The 27,896-nt window shown below is 30.2% G+C and overlaps 1 protein-coding gene across 1 annotated transcript in view; it reads right to left on the reverse strand.

Moving 5' to 3' along the window:
• The window catches only part of LOC142319904 (adenylate cyclase type 6-like), a 325,853-nt gene that overhangs the window by 55,343 nt on the left and 242,614 nt on the right, over positions 1-27,896 (reverse strand). The window contains exons 4-7 of the mRNA XM_075357577.1: positions 25,205-25,390; positions 18,802-18,976; positions 12,703-12,974; positions 5,013-5,162 (exon numbers count right to left, since the gene is read on the reverse strand). Coding sequence (XP_075213692.1) covers positions 5,013-5,162; positions 12,703-12,974; positions 18,802-18,976; positions 25,205-25,390 — 783 coding nt within the window. The remainder of the gene's footprint in view (positions 1-5,012; positions 5,163-12,702; positions 12,975-18,801; positions 18,977-25,204; positions 25,391-27,896) is intronic.

Raw genomic sequence — 27,896 nt, forward strand, 5'->3', positions numbered from 1 at the left:
TGTATATATCTACAGTCATACTTTGCAATAACTGATATTCTTTTACAAATATCTTACTAAGATTATAATTAGGGTAACAGTATTAACAAGAGACATTATCTAAAGTTTGTAAGAAAAAAATATTATACAGGTGCCCAAAACTGCAGTTAAATAACATAACAATAAATGTTTAATCACATATTGTAATTAATGGCTGGGATGATGTTATTTTCATTCTGCTATTATTGCTACATTTATTAGGAGTGATTAAATCTGAAGTTTGGTTCAATGCAAAGTTTGTTTCTATATCTAATTTTCATAACTCCTAATTCAGAAAATGCTTGCACTTACAGGCAAATATTTTAAATGTCATTAAATAGTTCATGCACAGATCAGACAGTTCTTGATTCTGATAAAATTAGTATTTTTTTAAAAATCTAATAAAAATCTTATTAAATTAAATAAAAATCTTAATCTCAATCTATTTTATTTAATTTAATTTTTATCACAGCTTATTTTCAAGCACTGACAACAAACTGGTGGATTGCCACACACAGTTTTGGAATATTACCCTAAATTGGCCATTATTTATTAGCAGTTAGATCAAAATTGCAAAGAGATATTGAATCCTGTAAATTTCTATTTTCAGATCATATATAGTTAATATTTTTATTTATCTTCATTATTCATAATCTGACAATATACATGTAATGTTGTTCAATGTCTGAAGATATTTTCATTTACATTCAAAAGCTGCATAAATTATTTGAAATACAAATATTTTTTGACAATACCAATTGGCTGGTTAGTTAATTGTCACATTCAGCATTCTGACGTTTACATTAGCTGGTCTTGGATTTATTTTGGAAGGTAAATCATTTCCATGATTTTCCAGCGCAATCATTATATCATGCACACCATGATACTATACACTATAATTCCACTACAGATTATAATACAGAGAGAAATATTCACATTTGATTTAATTCATAGAATGTAGTTATGCACAACTGGTAATGTCTTAACGCAAGTGTTGGAAATGTCCCCCATTTTCCTAAGAGCAAGTCTGAACTCTTAGCACTATTTTTTGAGACACTTCATACGACATCAAGAGTAATGGAATTAATCTCTGCAGTAATGGCTTGTACCAGGTCTTGTAGAGTAAATGGGATTGTTTGATATACTGTCCTTTCAAAAAACCCCAGAGAGAGAGGTCTGTTGACAATAAGTCAGGGGAATGAGGGAACACAGACCTTTTGAGATCATGTGATCACCAAAAATTTCTTCCAAAGATTCCATGGTGTTATTGGATGTATGGCACATTGCCCTGCCTTGTTGCAGGTAACAATGGCATTCATTAGGTTGGAAAATAGCTAAACATTGCATAGTTATATCCTGGTACGCCAGACTGTCAAGTTTTATAAACAAAAAGAGAGGGGCCCATTATTTGTCTTAAAGTCACACACCAAACTTCTAATTTCTGCGAGTGCAGCAGCAATTCATGGAAGATGTGTGGATTTTGGGTTGATCAATAATTGTTGTTCTGACTATGCTAACGAGAAAATATACTTCATTGGTAAAAAACACATTATCCAGTATGCCCTTCCCATTACTTTCCAGATGGTTGATAAACCCTGTATTATCTTACTCTTTTAACAGTGTCTGAAAGTTTCACTTCCTATACACAATGTATTCCGTATGCATGTAGACCTAATTTATTTTTGGCCTTCTGTGCACTCCCATATGATACTCATATCTGTGATGTTAATCTATGCAAACTTTTCCTTGGAGACTGTTCAAGTAATGCACATAGTGCATGATAAAATGATCACACTATAAAAACATTTTTTTTTACATATAATTCTATTTACATCATGTTTCTCAACTAAAATGTGTATGAGTGCTGTTCTAAGATGAGAGAAAAAATGTTTTTAAAATAATAAACTGGCATTTCTGTCAATTAAAAATGGTTATTCACCAATTTATTTAAAAATATATTCTATCACTTAGTTAAAAATGACTAGATCTTGCAAAATATTGTTCAAAAAGAACACTTTTATTTAGTAGTTAGGCTAATATTTTTAGTTTGACTCATTGTAAAACCACCAGAATAACTTTGATATTTGAGTAGTTTTATATTTGTTTTAAGTACAAATTTTTACTCGAGGATTTATAAGTTTAAAAGTAGCTGAACAATTTTACTGATGAGCATTGAGTGTGGGATGCTAATTTATCCATTATAATTAACATAGAAAGGTAACTTACTATTACAGAAATCATTGCTGGGGGTGTAATGTGATTTTTGGTTCAGTTTATTCTTATAAAATGATTTACCATAAAACTTTGCTGATTTGCTGACACAAGCGAATTACAATCATGTAATCGTTGATTACATGATTGCTTGTGTTTAGGACAAATAAATCCTAATATACAGATAAAGGATCAAGAATGAAATTTTATAAACATTTACTTTTATTACAATATTATTATAATATTATTTTTATTATTATTAGAGATAAATTATTAAAGAAACTAAAACAGATTATATTCAACAATTATTATATATTTGTAAATAATTTAAAATTATCTTGTTTTTAAAATGAAAAATGAAGCATCAACATGCTTGAAATATATTTAAATATTTTTAATATATTTGAATTTTTATAAATTTGAAAAAACTTGACTAGCCATCAGCAGAGAGTTGGGTTTCAAAAAAGTGTTAATGACAAATATTTTTAATAATAATTTCAGATTTTGTGGTATAGTGATGTAAGAAACAATTTTTATAAATCATATTAATTTGTAAATTATCTTTAGGTATTACAGTAAAATCGCGTTAATATGGACCCCGGTGATGCGACCGATACGATTTTTGTGAATAGTAAATAAGTTTTTGAAATTATACATTTGAAGCAAAAGGAGTAGATTTTTTAAGGTGCCAATAAGATAACTATTACTTTTGTTTACGATTGGGCGTATGTGACATTCCTATAATACATTATGCTATTCTATTGACTATTCTGTTTTCTGTGGGTCATTAGCCAAAATAAACATTTCATATTTATATTTATTCGTACACTGGTTTACAACAATATTAGATTTCAGTAAAATCTGATTTTTCATTTTTATCACATTTCTTGCGTGCGTGTTTTGTATTTCTGGAACAAAAAATGGCAAGAAAAAAATGCATGCACTTAACCGTGTTTACAAAGGGAAAAGTTTAAAAAACATAACCCTTGAATTAGTAGTTGTGAAGTAAACAGTTTCCGTTTGGAAAAAATAGTTAAACCATTGAAAACTTTTGTGCGAAAATGTTTGCTAAAAACTCTTTGGGAAGTAGAGCTACAATAAAACAATCTGAACACCAGCATTCGGATGAAGCTTTGTATATATGGTTTTATCAGGAACATGAACAAGGGGTTCCAATCTTAGGACCGTTATTGAAATTAAAAACTTTAATTCTCAGTAAAAAAATAAATTAAATTAAATAAAATCAATCAATAAATAAAAAATATGCGATAACACTGGCAATGAAATTTTGAACGAAGATGAGATTGCGAAGGCTTGTCTGGCGTCGTCCTCGCAAGTTAGCCAAATGACAGCTCAGATGAAAAAATTGTACTACACGTAAATTGCACAAATCATTCTGAATATGTGGAGATGGGGCGATTTATTATCTATTTCGTCAAGAAGATACGTCGTCTAACGAACTTTTAACAATAAGGTGTTTATAAGATCGCGCAGCCCGAAAGCGCGTTTAAAATTTAAAGCGGAAAAATATTCGTGATTTTTTCAATTGATGTTTTATTGTAATACAGTAAGTATTATTGAATAATATTGTATGCGGGATGTAATGTTTGAAATTTTTGTTTTATGTTTTCTATGTTTAATGTTCTTTGTGGTTTGTGTTATTCAACTGAAGATCCATCCATAAGCCTCAACTTTATACGTATAACTTACTAATTACGTAAGTAAAAATTTTTAATTAACTGCAGTAATTTTAGTATCTACATTCTTTAATTCCATGCTATTTACTGTTACGTATACTAAACTGAGAAGGTTTTTGATTAATTATTCAAATATTGCAACCATAAACTAAACTTCGTCGATGCGTGTAATATTCTCCGGGTAATCCTAAGAGCGGTACTATTAAGTCCGGATTAGCGCGATTTTACTGCATATAAATGTGTGTGGTTTTTAAAATACTTTTTATACGATTTGTAACATTTCTTTTTAAATAATAATTCTACTATCAAAACATTCTTGGAAGTCAAATGCTTAAAGAGAGTGACTTATCTATTGTGTAAAAAAAATTGTAGCTAAATATAATATAAGAAATATTTGTTATACAGTGAATAACATAAGGTACCATAACAGTTAATACTGTAATTATATTACTGAAACCGAACTATTTGCGAGTAGATCTATAAAGCTAAAGTAAATTAGTAAATGATATGGTTGTAGTAATGATTTTATGCAAGGTCTTACTACAGACTTTAGAATATATGTATGAGAATGTAACTTCATCGGAGCTGACTTGAGTAAGCATTAAGTAATAGTAGAAAGTTATGTGTTACAATCCTACAAAGTTTATAAACTTTCTAATTATGTACATTTACAATCCATTATTATACAACACAATACAATATTTTGGATTAATCTAATTAAACAACATTATTGTACATTAAAATAGTTCACAAAATAAGTTTTATTGAATGAAAAGATAAAATATATTCCCAAATATTATTATTATTCTTTTTTTGTTTTTGGTATTTTTTGTCAGATAATTATTATTGCCCAAAAGTAAGCAAGTAAGTAATTGGAAAAAGTACACAATTTTTGTTTGTTTATTAAATATAAATTACATAATTATAAAAATACTATATGTTATTCATTAGCTCATTCATAGTCTACCATTAATAACTATTTTATAAACCTATGGAAGCATAATTATACAAGAACTAAGGAATAAATTGCCAAAAATTAATGGGTAATGATTGTGTCTTATATATAGTAAGAAATTTTTTTCATACCTGTTTCTGATTTTCTCTTTGGCGAGTTAGTCGTGCTTCAATGCATTGGCGTGTTTCAAGAAATGCCTGCCTTTTAGACTGCTCACTTGGATAATGTGTCATAGCACCCGCAACATTAGTACATGCCAGTGTTAATCCAACTGATGCTATCTGGACAATAAATATTAATTACTCCTTGACCTAATTATGGTTACAGTACTAATTTATCATGTAATTTCCAATTTTAAAAAGAATTATTAAAACAAATATATATTTACTTAAACAACCCAATGGAATTACTATGAAGAACAGCCAAGATTTATCACAATACAAGTAAAATGTAGTTGATAAAAAAAAGAAAAAAAAAGCATTTTTAATAGTTGACAGGTCATGATATTTTTAATGAATCCAAGAAAGGGTTCTTTATTGATTTATTTCTTTGTTATAATAATACAAGAGCACAGCTTTGATGGAAACCATGATCTACATTAAGGTGGATGTTGCTTTTAGTTTACTGTATGTAATAAGTAATAGTTTGTAGTAATACGAAAAATATGTATATTTTGAAGAATCCTTTTGGCCTTAAACTAAGAAGTTTTTGTAGGTCAAGAAGTTACTAAAAAATATATTTGGTTAACAATGAAAGATAAAAAATCAAATAATTAAAGCAGAAAAAAGAAACCTTATTAGAAAGTTAACAAAAGGTAGAAAATCTTAAAGGTGTTAGCATTAAGGTGTTTTATTACAAAACGAAATATATTCAAAGTGACTAATGAATGCAGAAAGTATAAAAAAATTCAAAAGAGGAAGAATTAAAACATTGTATAAATCTATTATAAAGTACATGTAGCATATAGAAAAATTTGATAAAGTAAGGCCAAAATGTACTGATGTTAGAGATGCAGATGGGGAAAACTTATTACATAGAGAAGAAAGAGCAAATAGCTAGCCATAGTAGATAGATCTGTAACTATTAGATGAATGCCAGTTTGTTTTCAAAAAGAGTATGGACATAACACTATCATGACCTTAAGACTAATTTTAAAATGAAGGCTAAAATAAAATAAAAACCAACCTATGTGGATTTAAAGAAAGTATTTAGAAAAAAATTGACTTAAATTGAGGGGAAAAAAATATTTTTAATCTAAACGAAAATCAATTGGCAATTGCAAGCCTGATTTCCAGAGGTGTTAGAAAAGAACTGTCCACCATTGCTTTCCAACTTGTAGAAAAAGGAAGTAATACAAGAATTGAAGGAAAACTGAGAATGGAATAACTAGCCAAAGAAAAAAGATGTTAAGATTTACTAATGACATTGCTCTTTTGGCAGAAACCAAAACTTATTTTGAGGTGGGTAAGTGGCATGAATCTCGAACAACATTCAGCTTACACAGAAAAAAAATTAAAATATGGTAAATGAAATACGACAGAAAGGAGTAAGATAATAAAACACAATACCAGTAGCAGAGTTTTGTTATTTAGATAATAAAATTGCAAATGATTGACCTTGCAAGGCATACATCAAAAGCAGACTGATATGAGCAAGGATATAGAAAAATATTTGTGAAGAGTGTAAAATAGATTTATGATATGAAACATAGTCAGTAGTAAAAACAAAAGAAGATAAAGAGACTTTTAAAATGTGATGTTGCAGAAGGTATGGGAAGTGTGGTGAACTGAAAGTATTAAAACTTAGGTATGTTGATAAAGTTAAAAATGTACAGGTTAAGACAAGTAGAAGAGGGGTAAATTTGTGGCAGAATTTCAAGAAGAGATGAAGTAGCTTTATGATTGATTGAAAAAGGTTACAGCGATTTAAAAAAATTGTATCTTAGACACTACTAGAGATAATCAAACGAGTATTTTTTTAAAAATTCACCAACTTAAAAGTTTTTTTTTGTTTTCCTTGAATGTTTCAATCTGAGCTCCGTAAGTCATTCTGCAAACATTAATCAGATGATTGACTTCTGCCCAGGGCCACTGGATTATCGCAGGCGTAACTGTGCCAATAGCAGCGCGGTGATCTGTTGTCTTAGATGTTATACATCCCTGATTTTTCACTGTAGACAATGTTTTTACATATCCCCATAGAAAAAAATTTTGGAATGTCAAATCTGGGTTTCTTGGAGACCAAAGTACAGGACCGGTCCAACAATCCAACAATTAGGAAATGTTTATTTGAGAGCACCAAGGCTAAAGTGTGGAGACACACCATCTTGTTCAAACATTATAGCATTGTTACTTTCTTGTACATCCATGGTACCGTAGGGGAAAACTCATGGCATGCGAATGCCATGAGTGACATTCCCATTGGTGTACTTCTATTTAATGAACTCAAAACAAAACACATCTTATTGAGTTTTAAGTAAAACTGAAAGGACTTAACTAAACAAAGGAACTGGTACTACCTACCCATAGAAGGTAAAATTGAGTTCAATGCATAACACGAAACATAAAAATATTACGTGGAAGAATAACAACACAGTAACATTGAAACAAAACTGAACAAAGGACAAAAACATAATTATAAAAAAAAAAATCAACAAAAACATAATACAAGAGAAATCCAAGCAGGGCTCTAGATCCCCTCAGCAATCCTTTCTTTTGCTAAGTACACTATAAAATTCTCCATTATTGCGCATTTGGCCTGGATTCTCCAGTTTACATGGATATCTAATGCCAACCCGATAAGACCAAGCCGACAAATGTTCTCCATGCGCATTAACTCGTACTTCGAGGATTCATAAAGAATATGGTAGTTGTCATCCAATTGTCCACACTGCTGACCCATCCCAAGCCGAATTTTTGCAGTATGTTCCTAAAAGCACCGTGGCCAGAAAGAAATTGTGTTACATATTTATTAGGGTTTACCCAAGAGGCGTGTCGCAATCCAACAACATTTGGAAAGAGATCATGCATACAACACCTACCCTCTGTCTCATCCCATCTGGCCTGCCACAAGGCATTGCCATGTTCTATTTCTCAAAGTTTATCCGAAGTCAACTCACCGGACTTCTTAGCAACATACCGTTCTGCTTCTCAGACGCAGTCAAGTCGGTTTCATGCTTGCAATCATCAAGATTGCATTCCATGAAATAGTACAATAACCACCTGCTACCATTAACAGTATTAGGCGTTGAGCCCTTAATAATATGTCCTGATAGTTTTTATTCTTTAGCCTACTCATCCAAAGAATTGTCACATATAGCATAATAGATTTGCCCACGCCTTTACACAGGATGCTCATGGTCTTAAAATTAAGACCCAATCAGGATTGACCATGCGTCGAATACCAAAGAAGGCACTACATGGCTTCTTTGCAATGTATTGTAGGTGCTTCTTAAATTGCAGTTTCTCATCAAGTAACACCCCGAGGTACTTTTGCACCTAAACATACCTTATACACTGGCCTCCCATCCAAATACAGACTCGCTGACACACTGCCAAACAGCCTTTGAGAAGCATCATCAAGTGATCAATGGAGCTCATATTAAAATATTCTAAGGTATGTAAAAAATTGAGTTGGTGAATTATTACAAAATATTTTTAAATTGCTGAAACCTCTTTCGATGACTCTGTATATTCAAATGTTAGGTTTTAATTAAACTGCTAATACAAGTTTTGTAGAAAATAAAAACTGTAGAGGAGGACAAACATTCAAATACCCATTTTTGAAACAGATAATTGAAGATATACCCCAACAAATAGTACAATGAAGGGATTTAAACATTTATCACAAAACAGAAAGGAATGAAGAACATCTAACTAGTCAATTGGCAGATAAAAAAAAAAGAAGAAATTGATTGTAATTTATATTATTTTAATTTTTCTCTTATTTAAGAGAATAATGACCGATATATTTATATCGGTCATTAAAATTAAAAGCTGGCATAAACTAATAGACTCAAAACACAAGTATAGTTTATGTTTTTAATGCAATAATACTTATCTTAGTATATGTCAGTCAGGTACGCAGGGATTTAAGGAAATAATCAGAGAAGTTTACACAAATCATGTAATTGGAAGTCAATGAGTACCTTAAAACAAGTTCTCACTTAAGAATACAATTCTCAAGAGGGAACAATGCATCTAAAAACCTTAGAATCATATTAACTCAAAAATAAATAAATAAATAAAAGAAGAAATTGAAAATCCATATTTCACTAAAAGGAAAACAAAAATAAACTGAGTGGGATTAAATAGGCAGGAAAATAAAACGTGTAAATTAGAAGCTGTTTTTGCAGTTTATTGTATAAAAGGAATGACAATAAATGACAGGCAATTTAATCATCTGGAAATTATAATATACTGGTGGACGGAATATATTAGAAGATAATGAATTTAAAGATAGAATAATAAATAATTTTGATAATCAGAGAAAAACAAGTTTATTATTAATATTTCACAAACATAATCAGTTTTACATCCTCACAGAAAAATCTTCCTCATAAATTTCTCAGTGTCTTCCTGTTTTCATTTTTTAATTGAAACTAGTTTTTCAGAAAACATGTTCATTTCCTTTTAGTGTGCCTACTATATTTATTTCTTTAACTTTGACTTTCCATAATATAGTTCTCTAAAAACATCAACTACACCCAAACACTTTCAGTAACTCCATAACCAATTGTATTTTTTTCTCCACCTTACATTTTTTTACTAACTTTAATGATTATTATAAAAATAAGAAAAGTGAAAAGAAGATTTATATCATACAAATAATTTTTGTATTTACTCATCTTTCAAAGCAACAACAGGCTTACGTCTAATACAGTCACTCTGTAGCTATGGAAATGCCATTCCTGTTTAGGAATTGAACCCAGGATCTCCAGATAAAAGGCTGAGACACTACTACTTCACCACGGAGATCAAAAATATAATGCAGTATAACTAGGAATTTATTGAACAAGTATAAATTATTTTAAAGCTTCCTTATTATGAAAACCGTATGAGGATTCATTACTATTATTATAACACCGATTTTATATTTACAATTACTCTCCAATACAATTACAATTAGATATAATGTTTGAATTAGGTCTACATAGGGACTTTAAAAATGCTCTATCTTATAAAAATATTCACGTACTCAAAAGCAATAATAAATTATTTAATTATAGAATCAGCTCTATTCTATTGATTTTATCAATATTGATATTAATAAATGAAATACCCAAAATAGACTCACAGTTGGAATATTTTGGTTCTTATATTATCTTCATTAAAGCCTTGATTTTTAATTAAAACTCACGTTAGTTAGAATAAACTTATTTTTGTTTGAAAAAGAGACATTGTTGCTTATAAGATAATTAATGTTAAGAATTTATTATTTTCTTATCTTATTGTTTTTTCCATACAGCTAGCTATCCGTGGAAATTATTTAACAGTATAAATATTTTAAATTACAAACTGAACAAAATTTAATAAAAATATAATTTTCAAAGCTTATATAAAATTGTTTTTAGTCGCTCTTGTGGTCATCTTCAGTGACTGAAAACTAAATATGCCTGTAAAAAAAAATTATCTATAAAAACAGTTTAAAAATTTACAGAAAAGTAATAATAAATATTCTAATTACAACTCAATTCATTCAACTTTAAAAAAAAATGTACTTTTAGAATTATCATCTGCTCATTATTCAAATAATATATCACTTATCACTTCACTTACACAAATAAAGAATCATATCTTGGCACATTCAATCAAAATAGAATGTTTAAGTAGACAACACACGAGGAAATACTAAGTAAACAGACGCAACTTAAATCAACCGCTTTTTGAAAAAATTCTTAATAAAGGTATGTTTGCATAACTCAATAAACTGGCACCAATACATGCATGTAAGCCAGTACAAGGGTGCGAACAGCAGCACCAAATACTACTGAAAGTGGTTGCAGAAGCAACAGAAAATCTTATGAAATTTATTTCGTAACATTTTTTGAAAATATTAACATCAAATATTTATTAAATTTGGAAAGCTCTAACATTATAGGAATATAAAAAGGCATGAAAACTTGAGCTAAATTTAATATGCTGAACTTTAAAGATATTTTCTGATGATTATATCAACATTTAAAGAAAAAGTAAAATGAAAAATGACTAGTTATATATGAAATACTAAATGTTCATACGATTAATAAATTCACTTTACCTACTGTAATCTTAACTGCCAGAGCTTACTGAATAGTTAATGAAGTAATTAAATGAAGCGAATGGCAAAATTATTATTATAGATTACTGCAATCCTGCTGATAAGTGATATTTCTTTCCCTAACAAACAAAATTTTACTCATTCTCTTATTTTTTAAAAATTCACAGATTTTATATTAATAATAATTTTAAATAAAATTAAATACATTGAAGAAAGGTGTTGTTCATCAATTAAAAAACAGTAGATGGAATGAATTTAAAAAATCAGAATGTTTAAATTGACAATATTGAAATAAAATTTATTACATTTTTTATAAAAATTACTATGGAAAGAAATAGATTAATAGAGTACAGTAAAAAATAAAAGTTTTATAAATTATAATCATGTTTACTGAAAATGGTGTGCAAGGCAATTTGATAAAGCTGAGACGTGACTTATCAAACTTTAATCTATTCAGATAAAATACTCCTGATTAATAAGTTAAATCTCTTGAAAAGAAAATTACTTTTTTATCTTGATTATGGAAGGTAAAACCTCTTTCCTTCTGTTATCTACATCTTTTTTAAACTGAAAAGAAATACACTTTTTTCCTACTTCCATTTCCTTTTAAGTAGAAACATTTTTTTTTTAATAATTAATTAATACGACTGTAATATAAAATAATTTAATCTTTGGTAGAATACTTCTATAATGTTAAATATTTATCAAATTCGATTGGCTGATAACCGCTAAATAAAAAAATTATAATTTATAAAACATCAGTAGTTCAATTAATAATCTGAACTTCAAAGTTTAGATTATATGTAAATGATTTATGATCCAATCTGTATCAAACATAACAACAGCACATATTGTATTTTGTAAAGTTAAATGTATAGAAGATTAAAACAAAACTAAAGTGTGTGTGTGTGTGTGTGTGTGTGTGTGTGTCCTCTCTCTCTCTCTCTCTCTCTCTCTCTGTGTTTTTTTTAAATGCTTCTCTAAGTGCAATATACCCAATTTAATTATAAAAAAAATCAATGTTTTGGTGAAAAATCAATGTGTTATCAAAGACTGGATCATGCATTTGCTTAGTTATTTCCAGAAACGAATTGAGCAAAATTAATGTGAGGAAAAATAATGAAGTGTTTTAATTGAAATCTTTAAAATATGATAATTTAGTTACAAAATAAATTAATATTAAATGAAAACTAGGATATTAAAGTTGGTATTTATTCATTTATCTGGGGATTTGGATAAGTTCAATCTGATCAAGTACCTTTTACTAAGTTTTTATTGTTCACAAGATTTCAGTGGTATTCATGTAAAGGTAAATTACAATCTAATATTTTCATTTCTGAAAAATGTTATTAAATATATTTAAATTTTATTTATTAATAAGTGCTATACTTAATAATACCATAATGCTGATATTTAATTTAAAAACATTTACTTAAAAATGCAAATGTATGACTGATAGTTACGGTAAGGATATTTAAAGTTGAAAAACAGTAAATAGTAAGATTTTTATAAAAGTTAACAGAATATTCAAAATTTATCGTATTTTGATGCATAATTACATACCTCTCTCCATGAATAGTCAGTTGAATGCTGAGCAGTACAACCTAGTTGAACGATTGCAAGCAATGACCCCGCAATTATTGCCTCTTGTAGACGTATCGGAAGTAATGCGTAAGTAACGTAGACGAAAAATATACTAGCCCAGACTGGTGGACTTAATGCTGTGTTCAAAGCCAATGCAAGTTGCAGAATTAGGAATGTTCCCAAAATTACATAAGATGCACTCAAGAGATAAATTTCATTAAGCGCTGGGCGTACTAAGACTGCCACTAGACCTGTGAATAAATTTAATTAAAAAAACATTTAACTACTTACTATTAACTGTTTTATCATAGAAAGATATATACAGGACAAGATATATTTTTTAAAAAAATAATAAAAATTAAATTTTTTTTTCGATCGATAAAAATCACTTTTTATATTTAATCGATGTAATTTTCAAATTAGGAATGTATTTAATGAACAAAGTTTTACTGTATTTTAATATTAATTAGGCAAAATTTAGTTAAAGGTGAAGCGTTTCTCATGTTTCAACTCTATACTTAAGCACACACATGCTTTCTGACTTAGAAACATTCATTAACTTATCTAGATGTGAACAAAGAGACAACTAAATAAGTTATGACAGTTTTCTACTCTCTATTATAGGAAAACCACAAGGCTGATTTACAAAGTATATAAGGAGTAATTGTAATTATAGATTTGCTAAATTATTTAGTTTAAAAATAAAACACACCAAAACTTAAAAAATAATATTTTAGAAGCCTTCTTTAAATGGTGAATTATGAAGATAAAAATATACCTATGATGTGGATTTGAATATTTTAAAATATGAAATCACATCAAATGTAACAACATACATGGTCAACTGAGTGTATTTGGTGCACATAGTATTAAGTTTTACATGTAACAAAATAAATACAGATGTTTATAATCATACAAAGAAAAAAATAGAAGCTACTACTAAATCAACGTTTAAAAAGTCTTGCACATATTATTTACCATAAAGGATGCAAAATGGACAAATCTGAACATTTAAAATGTGTTAAGGGGGGGAAGCCTGGTCAAAAAACTTAAAACAAATTAAAAAAAAGGCCTATTATTTAGTAGGTTAAAAGGATATATTTCTTTTAATTCTATGTCGCTTAAAAGTAAAGTTACAGGTTTTTTTGCAAGTACATGTTTTCAATGAATATAAATCATATTCTCATAATTTCATAATATGCAACTTCGTTTAGAATCAAGATAAAATGTTATGATCTTTGCGTTTTATAATTTTGAATTTTGTACATTTGTAATTTTTAGTTTTGTATTTAGTTGTACTAGCAGTACTCGACTGTTTGCTTTTGTGATTAGGGACAGCATTACAAAGTATAGTAAAGGTTTGTAGGGCCCAAAAGATTACATTTGGAGGAAAAGCTCACAGAAGTTTAAAAGAGAACACAATTTTGAAGCTGTGGGAGTTAATACAAGTAAGGATGCCAAATGTATGAAACAGGCGATATTAACTGCACTGCATCATTGTATTTAAACTGACAATGAGCTACACACAAAATGCCCTTCAGGACAAGATGATTGGTCATTTTACAATCGTGCATCGGCAAAAATGAAAAACCAGGCAAGCAGTAATGTTGACATTGTTAGAACACCCTTAAGTGTATTTGTATTAAGATACATAGCACTGAGGCTCTACTGCCTCATCGAAGGCTCACTGATGAAAATTTATTAAATCGGTGACTGAAAGGAAGAACTCAAAACGCCATTGAGAGTTTTCAGTCTTTTGTGGAAGAAGTACGAGAAAACTAAAAAGGTTTTATGATCGGTAATAGAAGCATCACTGGCTAAGACAACAAGTGAGTTTAATTTTGGTAACACAGCAGTAATAGGTAATATGGAAAGAGGTTCTGTATTCTCAGGAAATATCAATGTTTATTTTTTTCATTTTCTTTGACATGAAAAAATCATAAGTTCCTTAATAGGTAGACCTCATTTTTTTTTACTTTTTTCAGTACTTTTTCCAAGTATGGATACACTGAAATTGCTGCAATGAAAATTAAAAAAATATATGTTCAAGTAAATCATAAGAATAAAATGCTTAGAAAAAAAGATTATCAAATTTTCCAAACATGAGTCATTTTTTAAAATACATGGACAAGTAGAACACAGTTTTTACCTTCAATTTAAAAAAAAAGGTTGTAAAAATAGCATTAAAATTAAATTGGTTACGATTTTTTAAGTAAATTCCTAATTTTTCTCAATCACCTGAATATTAGGGGGTGGGGTAATTATTTTTGGCTAAATATTTAATAAAAATGATGTTTAAGCAATAGTGAAATTAATTAGAAGGACCTGGAGAACTTGTAACAGATAAAGCTTAAAAAATAATTATTTGTAGAGCCTCCCCCTTAATATATATATATATATATATATATATATATATATAAAAAAAAACATTGTAAACGAACACACACAATATAGGTAATATATATATATATATATATATATATGTATATGACTTATACAACATTATAAAACAAAAAGTTCTTGCAAACAAAACATTTACTTGAAAAACTTCAAATACCAGTACATTAGAAAAAAGTATTTATTAAATCAATCTTGCTCTAATTATTTGTTAATCATCTTTTTCTTCATAACTTCTTGTCTTATTTCATTAAATTTTTAAAATCATCTGCAAGATATATATATATATAGATAAATAAATAAATAATATGATTTTGTTTTAATGAATGATTTATGTAGTTTAATCTCATCTAACTTATGTATATTTGATATCCTCGAGAAAGATTTAGGCTGAAAGTAAGTAAAAAGAAGTAAAGGTATTTTTATCTATGAATATGTACCCTTTAAAAGTGTTTTCATGAACAGTTGCTGAACACAGAATTTTCATTAAGTTTAAGCGTTTCTTGAATGGATATAAAGTTTTGTTTAACAAATATTTCATAATACGAGTATTACTATAAGTGAAACGTGTAAGCATCTGTGTTCGTTCCTTCCTATAAAATAACTCCATACATTAAATTGATTTTATATACAAATAAATAGGTATGCATCTCTTCAAGATTTAATTTGTATTGAATCTTCTAAAAAAATTAAAAAAATTGATAAATATTCTGTTTTTATTATTTTATTAGAAACATGTATGGCTTAGTTAAGCATGTTGTTTATTATGATTTCTAAGAATGTATATAGTTAATTTATTGTCCATCTGCAAATGTCCAATTTGAGCATGATCTTTTCAGAATCAATTGAATTCTTTATAGATAATGCTATCAACTTAGTTTACAAGAAATTGAGAGGTAGAATGTTTTACTGCAAAGTTGTTTTTAGGTATAGTCGTGTTGCTAGTAATATTATTTTATTTGTTTTCAACAATCACAGGTTAACTATCCAATTAAAATCATCTATGAAAGATGAATTTCACAGCATATAAAAAAAATACTGAGGGATTTGAAACCAGAACCTTCCATATGAAAGATAGAGATGCTCTACCACTCTACCACAAAGGTGTGCACCGAATGATGATTTTATATATTTGTTTAAAAATCTACTAAAAATAGTAAGTTTTATTACAATCAATAAGTTCTTTTTACTGGAAAAAAAATCAAAAATAAATTTGCTATATTATCGGGGAAAGTTTTCTATCTGGCCCACGTATAATCAAATGACTTTAATATCTGTCTTGTATGATCCTTTAGATGGCGGAAACTTCAGATGCATGCGTTTAAATGCTTGTTTGTGGCGATTTAGTAAAGCAAACATTTTCTGAAGAATGGAAAAACATTATTTTTAAAAGGTTAAACCCCGAGGGATTTACAAAAAGAATTAAATTTCACTTTAAAGAAATTACACTTTAAAGAAACACTTTAAACACTTTAAAGAAACACTTTAAAGAACTCTAAAGAAGAACACTTTAAAGAAATGTCTTTTTCGTCGGTAAAAAAGCGGGCTACTGAATTTAAACGTTGTCTTACATCTTACGGGAGCCCAAAAGCCGTTACGACCCAGGAAATCGTCACAAAAATTCACTGTGCCATATTAAATGACCGCCAACTGAAGGTATGCGAACTTGCTGACATTGTAGACATGTTTATAAGACTATGTCCACTATATTTTGTGTATGAAAACGTTTTCTGCTCAATGTGTGCACACATTCAAAATAATGAATGGTCGGGAGCCCAAAAACCGTTACGACCGGTATGGATCCAAGCGCTATAAAACGGTGGACATGTACTTGCTGGGATTCAGCGACCTAGGCGTGGCAGCGAATTTCTGCCTAGACGAAGTAAATTTTAATTTATGAATGTCATATATATTTTTAGTAGTTGACGGGGTGCGCTTACCCTTTTTAGTAAATATATGACAAGTGAGCGGTTGGGACAGGTAAGCCGGTGGTGTATGGCACTGCGCTTAGTCCATTCATACTGTTAGGTAAGCTCTAGGAGCTATTTAGGACACTGGTCGCTAAACAGTTTCGAGGATAAGTAGCCGTTTGTGGCACAGACAATCGGTCTTATGCTTTAGGGGACCGAATGGGGTGGTGGCGGGAGAAATGTCAAGCAAACCAAAACAAATGTATGCACACGTTTGTTAATAGTCGACTACAAACGCATTTGACTGAACACTTCTGAAAGATGTTATTTAAACGGGATTTCGCTGAATTTTTCGACGTTTTATAACAGTAGATGAGAGATGGATTCATCATTATATTCCAGAGACCAAACAGTGGGTAGATGCTGGTGAAAGTGCGCCAAAGAAAGCGAAAACGCTTCCATGTGCACGAAACGTCGCGGCTACTGTTTTTTTTAATATTTTTTCTATTCTCGTCGTGCGGCCCTCATAGATCACCTGCAAAAACCCAGGACCACCACTAGGAAGTGATGGTGCTATGATTCACTACTAGATCGATTGAAGGATGCTACTTAGGCTAATGTCTACATCTGGCCAAAAAAATGCTCTTTCGCCACTATAATACGCCAGGACGCATATCTCGAATTGTTTCTGCAAAACATGATGACTTATTCTTCGAAGTACTTCCACATGCGTCATACTCGCGGTTGGGACAGGTAAGCCGGTGGTGTATGGCACTGCGCTTAGTCCATTCATACTGTTAGGTAAGCTCTAGGAGCTATTTAGGACACTGGTCGCTAAACAGCTTCGAGGATAAGTAGCCGTTTGTGGCACAGACAATCGGTCTTATGCTTTAGGGGACCGAATGGGGTGGTGGCGGGAGAAATGTCAAGCAAACCAAAACAAATGTATGCACACGTTTGTTAATAGTCGACTACAAACGCATTTGACTGAACACTTCTGAAAGATGTTATTTAAACGGGATTTCGCTGAATTTTTCGACGTTTTATAACAGTAGATGAGAGATGGATTCATCATTATATTCCAGAGACCAAACAGTGGGTAGATGCTGGTGAAAGTGCGCCAAAGAAAGCGAAAACGCTTCCATGTGCACGAAACGTCGCGGCTACTGTTTTTTTTTATATTTTTTTTATTCTCGTCGTGCGGCCCTCATAGATCACCTGCAAAAACCCAGGACCACCACTAGGAAGTGATGGTGCTATGATTCACCACTAGATCGATTGAAGGATGCTACTTAGGCTAATGTCTACATCTGGCCAAAAAAATGCTCTTTCGCCACTATAATACGCCAGGACGCATATCTCGAATTGTTTCTGCAAAACATGATGACTTATTCTTCGAAGTACTTCCACATGCGTCATACTCGCCGGATTTGGCACCAAGCGATTATTTTTTCTTCCCAAACCTGAAGAAATGGCTAGTTGGAAAAAGATTCATTTCAGTTGGTGAGGTCAAAGCTGATAAAACTGCTTATTATGCAGATTTAACAAATCGCATTGCAATAAGGGTATTAAACAGTTGGAAAGTCTTTGGTCTAAATGTACTAAACTGTAAGGTGATACGTTGAAAAAATAATCTTGAAAAATTATATGGTTTTTTTTTTTATCAGGCCGAGAACTTTCCAAACAGTCCGTATAATAACGTATTAAAAATGTAAAACTATAATTAAAAAAAAGAACAGATTTTATAAGATTTAACTTAAACTCAACTCACCAGTATAGGCCAGAATACATGTAACACCTGCTATAAAAGGAGGACTTGTTAAGGTTTTTGTCAATAAAACGTGCCATCCAGCAAGCATTGAGCAGAGAGCCAATAATAAACCAAGTAGATGTGTCATGTGACTCTGGTTCGTTCTGAGGAAATATCTTTGGTATAACATTTCTACCTATAAATATCACAAGTAAATACATAACATTGAATAATAACATGTCATAAGAAGTTATACTTGTAGATCTAACAAATCTTATAACATAATAAATTCTCTTATTAAATTATCAAAAGTCACGATGGTTAATTTACACTTACTTTTTTAAATTTCAATATCTTCAATAATAAATGGACCTTAATAGTGAATCCTGGACTAATTGTTGGATATATTAATTAAAATAAAAATAATATTTACCCATTAACGGGTCGAGAATTATGAAATCATAAAGCATAAAAAAATAAGTTGTATTCTAATGAAATTTTAATAAATATATAAATAATATTCTGAGTATGTATAATTTGACGTTCTCAGTTCTTGATAATTTTATGACTGAATTGTTGTTTTAAATGTGATATTTTTTAATACTGCCGTAATATTAAGTATTTTTAATATTCTCTGATACATAAACCAGTTTTACCAGTTTTCTTATCACCAGTTTAGGAAAACGGAATAAAATTAGGATATATAAAATGATAATTTTATAGGTTGTCTTCTATTGGTGTATGGAGTGGTCTTTTGTGGTTAGCAGATGAAAGGAAGTCTAAGAGTTTTTGAGAATAAAATTGTGAGAAAAATATACTGGGCAGTCAAGGAAAGCTTCTGGATTAATTATATTCGGATCTGGATCAGTTAAAATGATTAAAAGTCGTAGATTGCGCTTGAAGGAACACAACGCGTAATGGGGAACGAAAGAATATCGGCTAGGGTTTAGTTGGGAGATCCAATCGAATGAAACCTTTTGTGTAGACCCAGACGGCGTTAAAAAGATAATATTAGGTTGGGTCTGAGAGAAGTCGGATGTATGGACTGTGATAGGGCCGGGTTGGCTCAAGATATAAAGAATTGATGAATCTTTGCTAGTGCGCGGCTATGAATTTTCGAAGTATGTATGAAAAGTTAGTTTCAGGGTGAAAATGAGTTTGAGATTCACGCTTCTTGTTTCGATTGTGCAGCTCCTTGAACTATAAACAACTGTGAATCACTCTTAGGGTCTGTACCACTGATCTCTGTGTAACTGGTTAGGGGATCTTTATGGCGTAAAATACAATTAAGTGTTCAATATTGAAGCACACCCCAGCGCCGCAGAATGAGGTGCTGGAAACTAAATAAAACCATTGTACGCTTGCGCGACTGTAATCGTGATGGTAGGTGTGTTTATTTTTACCGAATTGGACAATAGTTTTACGACTGCTGTATATAATTAATCAATATTTTTTATTATTTATGAAAAACAACTTTTATGAATTCACAATATTTACGCAAGTTTTGTTATTCTTTCCTTGTTCTACTCCATCCGTTTAAATTTAAAATGTGATTTTATCCCTACTCTTACACTTACCTCTGCGTTTCATTTTATTTAGTTTTACCACTCATTTAGCGGTGCTAGTTTATGCTTCAAATTTTACCAATTTCAATACACGGGATCCCCACCTAGTTATATAGAGATCAGTGGTTTGTACACATGAGAGCGCTCGATCATGCTTCAGGCCAACGCGCGATAGTGAAGATCTAGTGAACAAATGGCAGCGAACACATGGAATCGTCCGCTTCTACTTAACTTCGCGTCCAAAGCGCGATTGCAGTGCGCCTCGAGTTACTAGTTTTTGAGTTAAACTGGACACATCGTTCAGTCGAGTGCGCGATGTCAACAAGTACAGTCAAGGAGTTTAACAATTTTGACAGCGAAATATTTATTGAAGAGGTAGAAAAGCGACGAGCCATATGGGAAATGGAGTGTTCCGAATACAAGAACAGAGTTGCAAAAAGACCAGCTTGGGAAGAATTAGTGGATATTTTTTCCGAGAAGGATTGTTCAGTAGAATAGAAAAGAATTCTTGGAAAGTTTTATCTATTGAAAATAGAACATTATTAAATAAGGAGAAAGTAGACGATAAAGGTTTGAGAATGCGCCTGGGCCAAGCACAGGCTCTCCAAACAACAAAAAATCAAGCTAAATCCAGTAGACAAGCTCTTTTCTGACATATTAACCGAACATCTTTTGGTAAGGGAAAAAAGAGAAATTGAGAAAAACAACCGGGATGAAGACAGATTGTTTTGTTTAAAGAATTGTTTTGATTGTATAAAGAATTAAAAAAGTTTCTGATCGAGGTTATACGAACAAAAATTCAGTTGCTTGAGTTTATTCAAAGAGTTCAAGATTTTTACAATCCAACTCATACGAAGCACCAATGCGTAAGCTATACCAAGGAGTAGCTAACAAGGCTATAATAACCAAAACAACCGAAACTTGTTCAGCAGCCAATCTGGACAATACGGCCAAGCAAGCGCAGCAGCTTATTCGCTCCAAATTCATCAGTCCCTGTACCAGCCACTTCCTCTGCAGGCAGTTACACGTCGCAACACAGTTCTGATTTGATGGAGCTTTACAATTAACCTATAACATTGAATTTTACTTTGTGTAAATTTTGTGTTATTTAGTGTTTTGAGTTTGTATAATTCCATTTTGTAGGCTATAAATTTGAAAGTGCATATTTTATCAATATAATGGACATTGATATTGAATACTTTTCGATTTGTAATTTCATTTTAAAATTTTTCTACATTTGAATACTTTTTATTTTGTAATTTTATATGATATAAACCTAAATAAACTTACCTCGATTTGATCACGAATTTTTCTTCGGGTAAAATACTATCCCTCACAAGGTGTTATAATATCCTTAATCATTTTCAATATCTCGTCAAAGGATTCAACAAACATTCTTAAGTAGTTAAAAACCTTAGGCCCATGTTTTCTCAAATTTGGATAGAGTGTTATAAAGGAGCTGTGGGTTAACCATCACGTAAAATTAGAGGATCTTTTTTGTTTTCCCCCCACAACGTTTCTTTACGTTGTGAATACGCAATATTTGTGATTAATAGATCGTTTTTAATATTTATCATTTTTTAAAGTAAAACTAATATCGTTTTGAAATACGTACCGCATAGTTTTAAATAACCTGGAATGGAACGGAACGCAAGGATAACAGGAGATATGTCTCCCTACTAATCGCAGAACCTGGATGACCCTTGCTGCTGTCTTTCGTTTATTTTGTTTTTGGACGGAATTGTTATTTACGTTCCGATCCTTTAGACCGGTGAGAAATAACTAACCAGGGCTGATCTGAGAGACTAGGTGCACATGAGCTTCGTTTTCCCGGCGTGATTCCACTTCAGTCCGTCCCCTGAAGTCCTTTCGGTTCTAGCGCCTTCTGGCTTAACAGGAATACGTCTTAAATAATCTTGGTTAATAAACTGCTTTTTGTCTACGTTTATCAAAAACCCGGCGCCAGATAATCTTGAAGTGAATGTAAATAAAGATGAACGTTAGTTTGGGAGTCATTCGACTACATATCAGTAGAAATCAATCGGCGACTATCAGCTACTATGTTTTAAATAGCCCACTGGGCTGGTCTAGTGGTTAATTCGTCATCGCAAATCAGCTGATTTTGAAGTTGAGAGTTCTAAGGTTGAAATCCTAGTAAAGGCAGTTACTTTTATACGGATTTGAATACTTGATCGTGGATACCGGTATTCTTTGGCGGTTAGGTTTCAGTTAACCAAACATCTCAGGAACGGTCGACATGAGACTGAAGAAGACTACATTTCATTTTCATTCGTACATAACATCCTCTAAAGCAATACCTTACGGTGGTTTCGGAGACTGAACAGAAAAGAGAGAGAGAATATGTTTTAATTAACGGTACCTTTTACTTAGCTCTTGTATATATAAATAAAATAATACCGTGTTACAAATGATTACGATAACTATTATTATTAATTAATATGCGAATCGTAAAATATTAACGAAAACAAAATGAAAAATGTAATTTAACGAAAGCAATCATAAATTACTCATTCCTAGTTCAGTTGTCATAATTTATAAAATTTTGAATTGTTTATTGTTAATTTCTGATAATAGTTAATTCTAATAATCTTTCATTCATTTTATCTATTACGTTATTGTTTATTTAAAAAATTAAACAAAAATATAAAAAAATAAAATAAATAGAAAATACAATTAAAATTACGTAAACAACAAAATATTAATATGATTTCAATATAATTTGAAAGTTATAATTAGGTTGTGAAAAAAAAATGTTTTCTTTTGCGACATGGTAGATGGCTTTAAGATTAAGGGCATGTACATATGAAAGCGTCTGATCGTGCGTTTAAGATCGCGCATTAGGAAAAGAAGAGCGTACACATACAGCATTTTGCTCACATTTACGCCGCATTATATGCTCTAATCTAGTCAAAACACAAAAGGCCCAGACAAAGATAATATTGGATGCATCCAATGTGGGGCTTTTCTGTTTTCTCCCGCAATTAAAAAAATATTCAATATTTAATAGTACAGTATATTTAATCGAGTAGAATAATTCATTTTTTGCTATAACATTTTTAATAGAGTACACTGGATAAAATTTGGTTCAATCTATTCTTTTAAAATAAAAGACTAGAAAAATTAACTTAACTAATCACGTATCAAAAATCTTAACTAGAATTCTGTACACAAGAATTGAGAGGAGTGTAAGGAGAAGACCAATTTGGTTTCAGTAAAAGTATAGGAACAAAGGAAGCAATTTTACCACTCAGATTAATAGTAGAAAGAAGATTAAAGAAAAACAAACCAACATACACAGCATTCACAGACTTAGAAAAGGCATTTGATATTCGTAGACTGGAATAAAATGTTCAGCGTTTTAAAAAATTTTATTATTCAAGTATAGAGATAGAAGAACAACTGCTAACATTTACAGGAACCAAATTGCAACAGTAATAATCGAAGAACTTAAGAAAGAAGCCGTAACATAAAAGGGAGTCTGACAAGGATGTTCCCTATCACTGTTACATTTTAATCTTTACAAAGAACTAGCAGTTAGTGATGTTAAACAACAATTTAGATCCGGAGTAACGGTGCAAGGTGTAAAGATAAAGATGCTGTGATTTGCTGATGATTCAGTAATTCTAGCTGAGAATAAAAAGATTTAGAAGAAACAGTGAATATCATGGATGAAGTCCTACACAAGAACTACCGCATGAAAATAAACAAGAACAAAACGAAAGTAATGAAATGTATTAGAAATAATGTAGATGGACCACTGACAGCTATTAAAATAGGAACAGAAAAGATTACGGAGGTATAAGAATTGTGTTATTTGGGAAGTAGAATAACTAAAGAATAATAAAGATGGAGGAAGCAGGAGTGATATAAAATGTTGAATAGCGCAGGTCAGAAATCTAATTTGCTTACATCAGAGATTAATTTAAATGTCAGGAAAAAATTTTTGAAAGTATGTTTGGAGCGTAGCTTTACATGGAAGTGAAACTTGGACGATCGAAGTAGCTTTTGAAATGTGGTGCTACAGGAGAATGTTAAAAATCAGATGGGTGGATAGTGACAAATGAAGAGTTATTGCAGCAAATTGATGAAAAAAGAAGCATTTGGAAAAGTATAGTTAAAAGAAGAGACAGACTTATAGGCCACATATTAGGGACATCCTGGAATAGTCGCTTTGTTATTGGAGGGACAGGTAGGTGGGAAAAATTGCACAAGCAGGCAACATTTGGAATATGTATAACAAATTGTTGGGAATGTAGGAAGTAGGGGGTTTACTGAAATGAAATGACTGGCACTAGATAGGGAATTTTGAAGAGCTGTATCAAACCAGTCAAATGACTGAAAAAAAAAAAAAATACTAGTGTAAAATATTCGTTTTTATCCTGTATACATTAAGAAATATTTATTAGTATGCTAAATATTTTTAAATTAATTATCGTATAAAATTAAACAAAATGATAATAAATTTTAATTACGGAAAGAATTTTTGCTATTTATGAAAATAGTTAAACGCTCAGTATTGCAGAATAATGAACCTGAAGTTACAAGAAATGAGTAATATAATGCCCTGCACAGCGACTGTCTGCTTCTTGCAAGCAAACTTTTATTTTCATTGCACGCACTTTATATTAATAACTGCAATTAATATATTATTTAATTATAATATTATTATTAATTGTAATTATATCACTTAATTACTATTTACTTAATATTTCTAATATGACTTATTTACTTAATTATACATTACTTAGTTAATATATTACATTAATTTCAATTAACACATTACATGAATTAATATATTAGATGTAATGAACATTTAAAAAAAAAGTAAATTATTTTACCTGTAAATTGTTGAAGGCATGTGCTGAACTAAGTTTACTACAAGTCTGTTTCCAACATGATGTATCTTGTTCTTCAGTTTCAGTAGTAACAAGGACTGTTTCAGGATGTGAAGAGCCTCTTCTTAATTGAAGTAATGATTCATGTTGTCCTTCATTCACTTCTTCTCTAATACTGTCACCACGACTCTAAATAAAATCAAATAAGTTTTTCTTTTAATTTATCTAAAAATCGGTTGGCATAATTTAAATTTGAATAATTTACTACCAATTGTATTTATGATTTACTGGCATTCTGTATCGTTAATAATATCTAAGAAGGAAAAAAAGTATCTGAAAAAAATTAAGTCATATTTAAAAGTAACAGTTAACAAAATTGAATTTATTAATGTTGTATAAACTAACAACTTAAAAATATACCTTAATAAAAAAAAAAATGGAATAATTTTTTTAGGACAATGATTATAAAAATGATGGTAACCCTGCTGTTTAACTTTCTTGGCATTTGCATGAAAATTACAATAATCTAGCTTTCCAACAAAGAAAAATTTAAAAATTATTATTACTTTAAGACTGTTTACTTATTTTTTTTTCTTTTAGCTAAAGGAAGATAATAAAAATAAGTTCTAGAATGATTTATTAAAACAATAAAAATTTAACTAAATAAATTCTGTGAAAGAATATTATTAGCAAATAGTGTAATTCCTATGTGTTCTAGTTAAACATTTCATAAAACATAGTTAAAAAATATCTTAAATGATAAATTTTTGTTTGTTTGGATAAATTATTAATTTTTAAAATATCAAAAAATTTAACAGCTCCGTGATAAAGATTAGATACTATTATTTATATCAGTATAATATATTGTTTGTATATATATACAAACAATCTAAACAATACATGTATATATACAAAACATAATATATACAAAACAGTCTATACACTACATAACTATTTGTAGTAGTAATACCGAGAACAGTATGAAAATAATTTTTTATTTAGTTAAAATTTGAGCTGAAAATTTACTATCTTTGGATTAAGCTCATAGTAAACGTTAGTTAAGTCAATTAAAATAAGTTTATGTAACAAAAAAAATGAAAAAGTGAACTCATAGCGTTCTTCAGTTATCTTAGGATAAAAACTGGGCTTCATGAATTCATGAAAGATACTTATAAAATTACATAATTGGTGACAGAGACATGGCTTGTTTGTTATTATTATATTAATTTATTTTAATGTAACTTATTTAAAAATTTTTTCATCACGTATTTCCTGTGGGCTATTATTTTATTCCTATATAAGTGGGACTTTTATTGATTAAGTTAAAATTAAGTAGAAAATAGTATTGTTGATTGTAATCAATTGTGGACGATTTTAACACATCCAGTAGTAGTCTTACCGCATTAGTAATATCTTAAGCAATATTTCCAAGACACATGGACTGACAATTATGAGGAAGTAATTACTCAATTTTTCAAATTTAAAAAAAAATATTTAACTGTATAATATGTGTTAGGTAAAAATGGCGTTTGTTTGTTTGCAACAGCATTACAAGAGAACCTCTCGCTCTTTTTCTCTTTAGCTTCCAAAACCACCTTAAGATATTACTTCAGAGGATGAATGAGGATAATATACATGAATGGAAATGAAGTGTAAACTTGTACAGTCTCAGGTCGACCATTCCTGAGTTCTGTGATTAGTTGAAACCAAACCACCAAAATCATGGGAGAAGTAACAGATTGATTGCTTTCAAATTTTCAGGATAAATTTGTGTTATCCCAGAGAAGGTTTTAAGTCATAGATTGAGGCGCTAGCCTCCTTAGAGATGAAGTTCTAAATTAAAGATATTCATTAAACAAAAATTTATTTTTTTACTCCATTATATTTCTGCAACCATGACAACAGAAATATAATGAAGTAAAATGACTCATTTTTCTTCATTATATTTCTGCAACCATGACAACAGAAATATAATGAAGTAAAATGACTCATTTTTCTTCAATGTTTATCTGTAAAATATTTAATATTTACAGTACTGTAGTTATTGCTATTCTGGGTTTTGTAATTTAGTTTTTCCAAGTATTTGTAAAGTCTTTATAATTTCTTGTTCATTGTCTCCTCTTCTCATTTCCTTTTTTTGAACATAATATCCATTTTCATTATTTATTTTTCTTCTTCTTCTTCCTTTCATGTAGTTTTTTCAGTCTTTTTCATTATGCCCTCTAAAAAGATATGAAAGTATGACGATGAAATACCACTAAGCGTAGTGGGCTGCTAAGCAGATTTTATGAGAACAAGAGACCAAAGAGGAAAGAAATTAACAGTTGAGGTTGAATGAATGTATGATATGAAAGGTTCTCACAACCAACTGAAGATAATGAATACGTTGGGGTTCCAGGGGGTGGAGCCCCCTGATTGACTATGACTTTGTACAACATATTCGATCAATCGTCAGGTGGTGATTCAGTGAGTGAAAGCTAGTAGTTGGTGCTCTTTTTAACAACTATACTGTTCGCTATTTAGGAACTGGAAAATATTTCTGAAAAATCTTTACATACATAGCATTCAGTCTAATAGCAAGGAACCTCATGCTAAATTTAAAATAATTTAGCTGTATTGTATATAATTACAACATGACAAACAGAAGAAATGCTTAAAACAGGACCTTTCTTTGCTTGATAAAATTATATATAAA

The sequence above is a fragment of the Lycorma delicatula genome, chromosome 2, assembly GCF_047948215.1.
Source record: "Lycorma delicatula isolate Av1 chromosome 2, ASM4794821v1, whole genome shotgun sequence".
Classification (NCBI taxonomy): domain Eukaryota; kingdom Metazoa; phylum Arthropoda; class Insecta; order Hemiptera; family Fulgoridae; genus Lycorma; species Lycorma delicatula.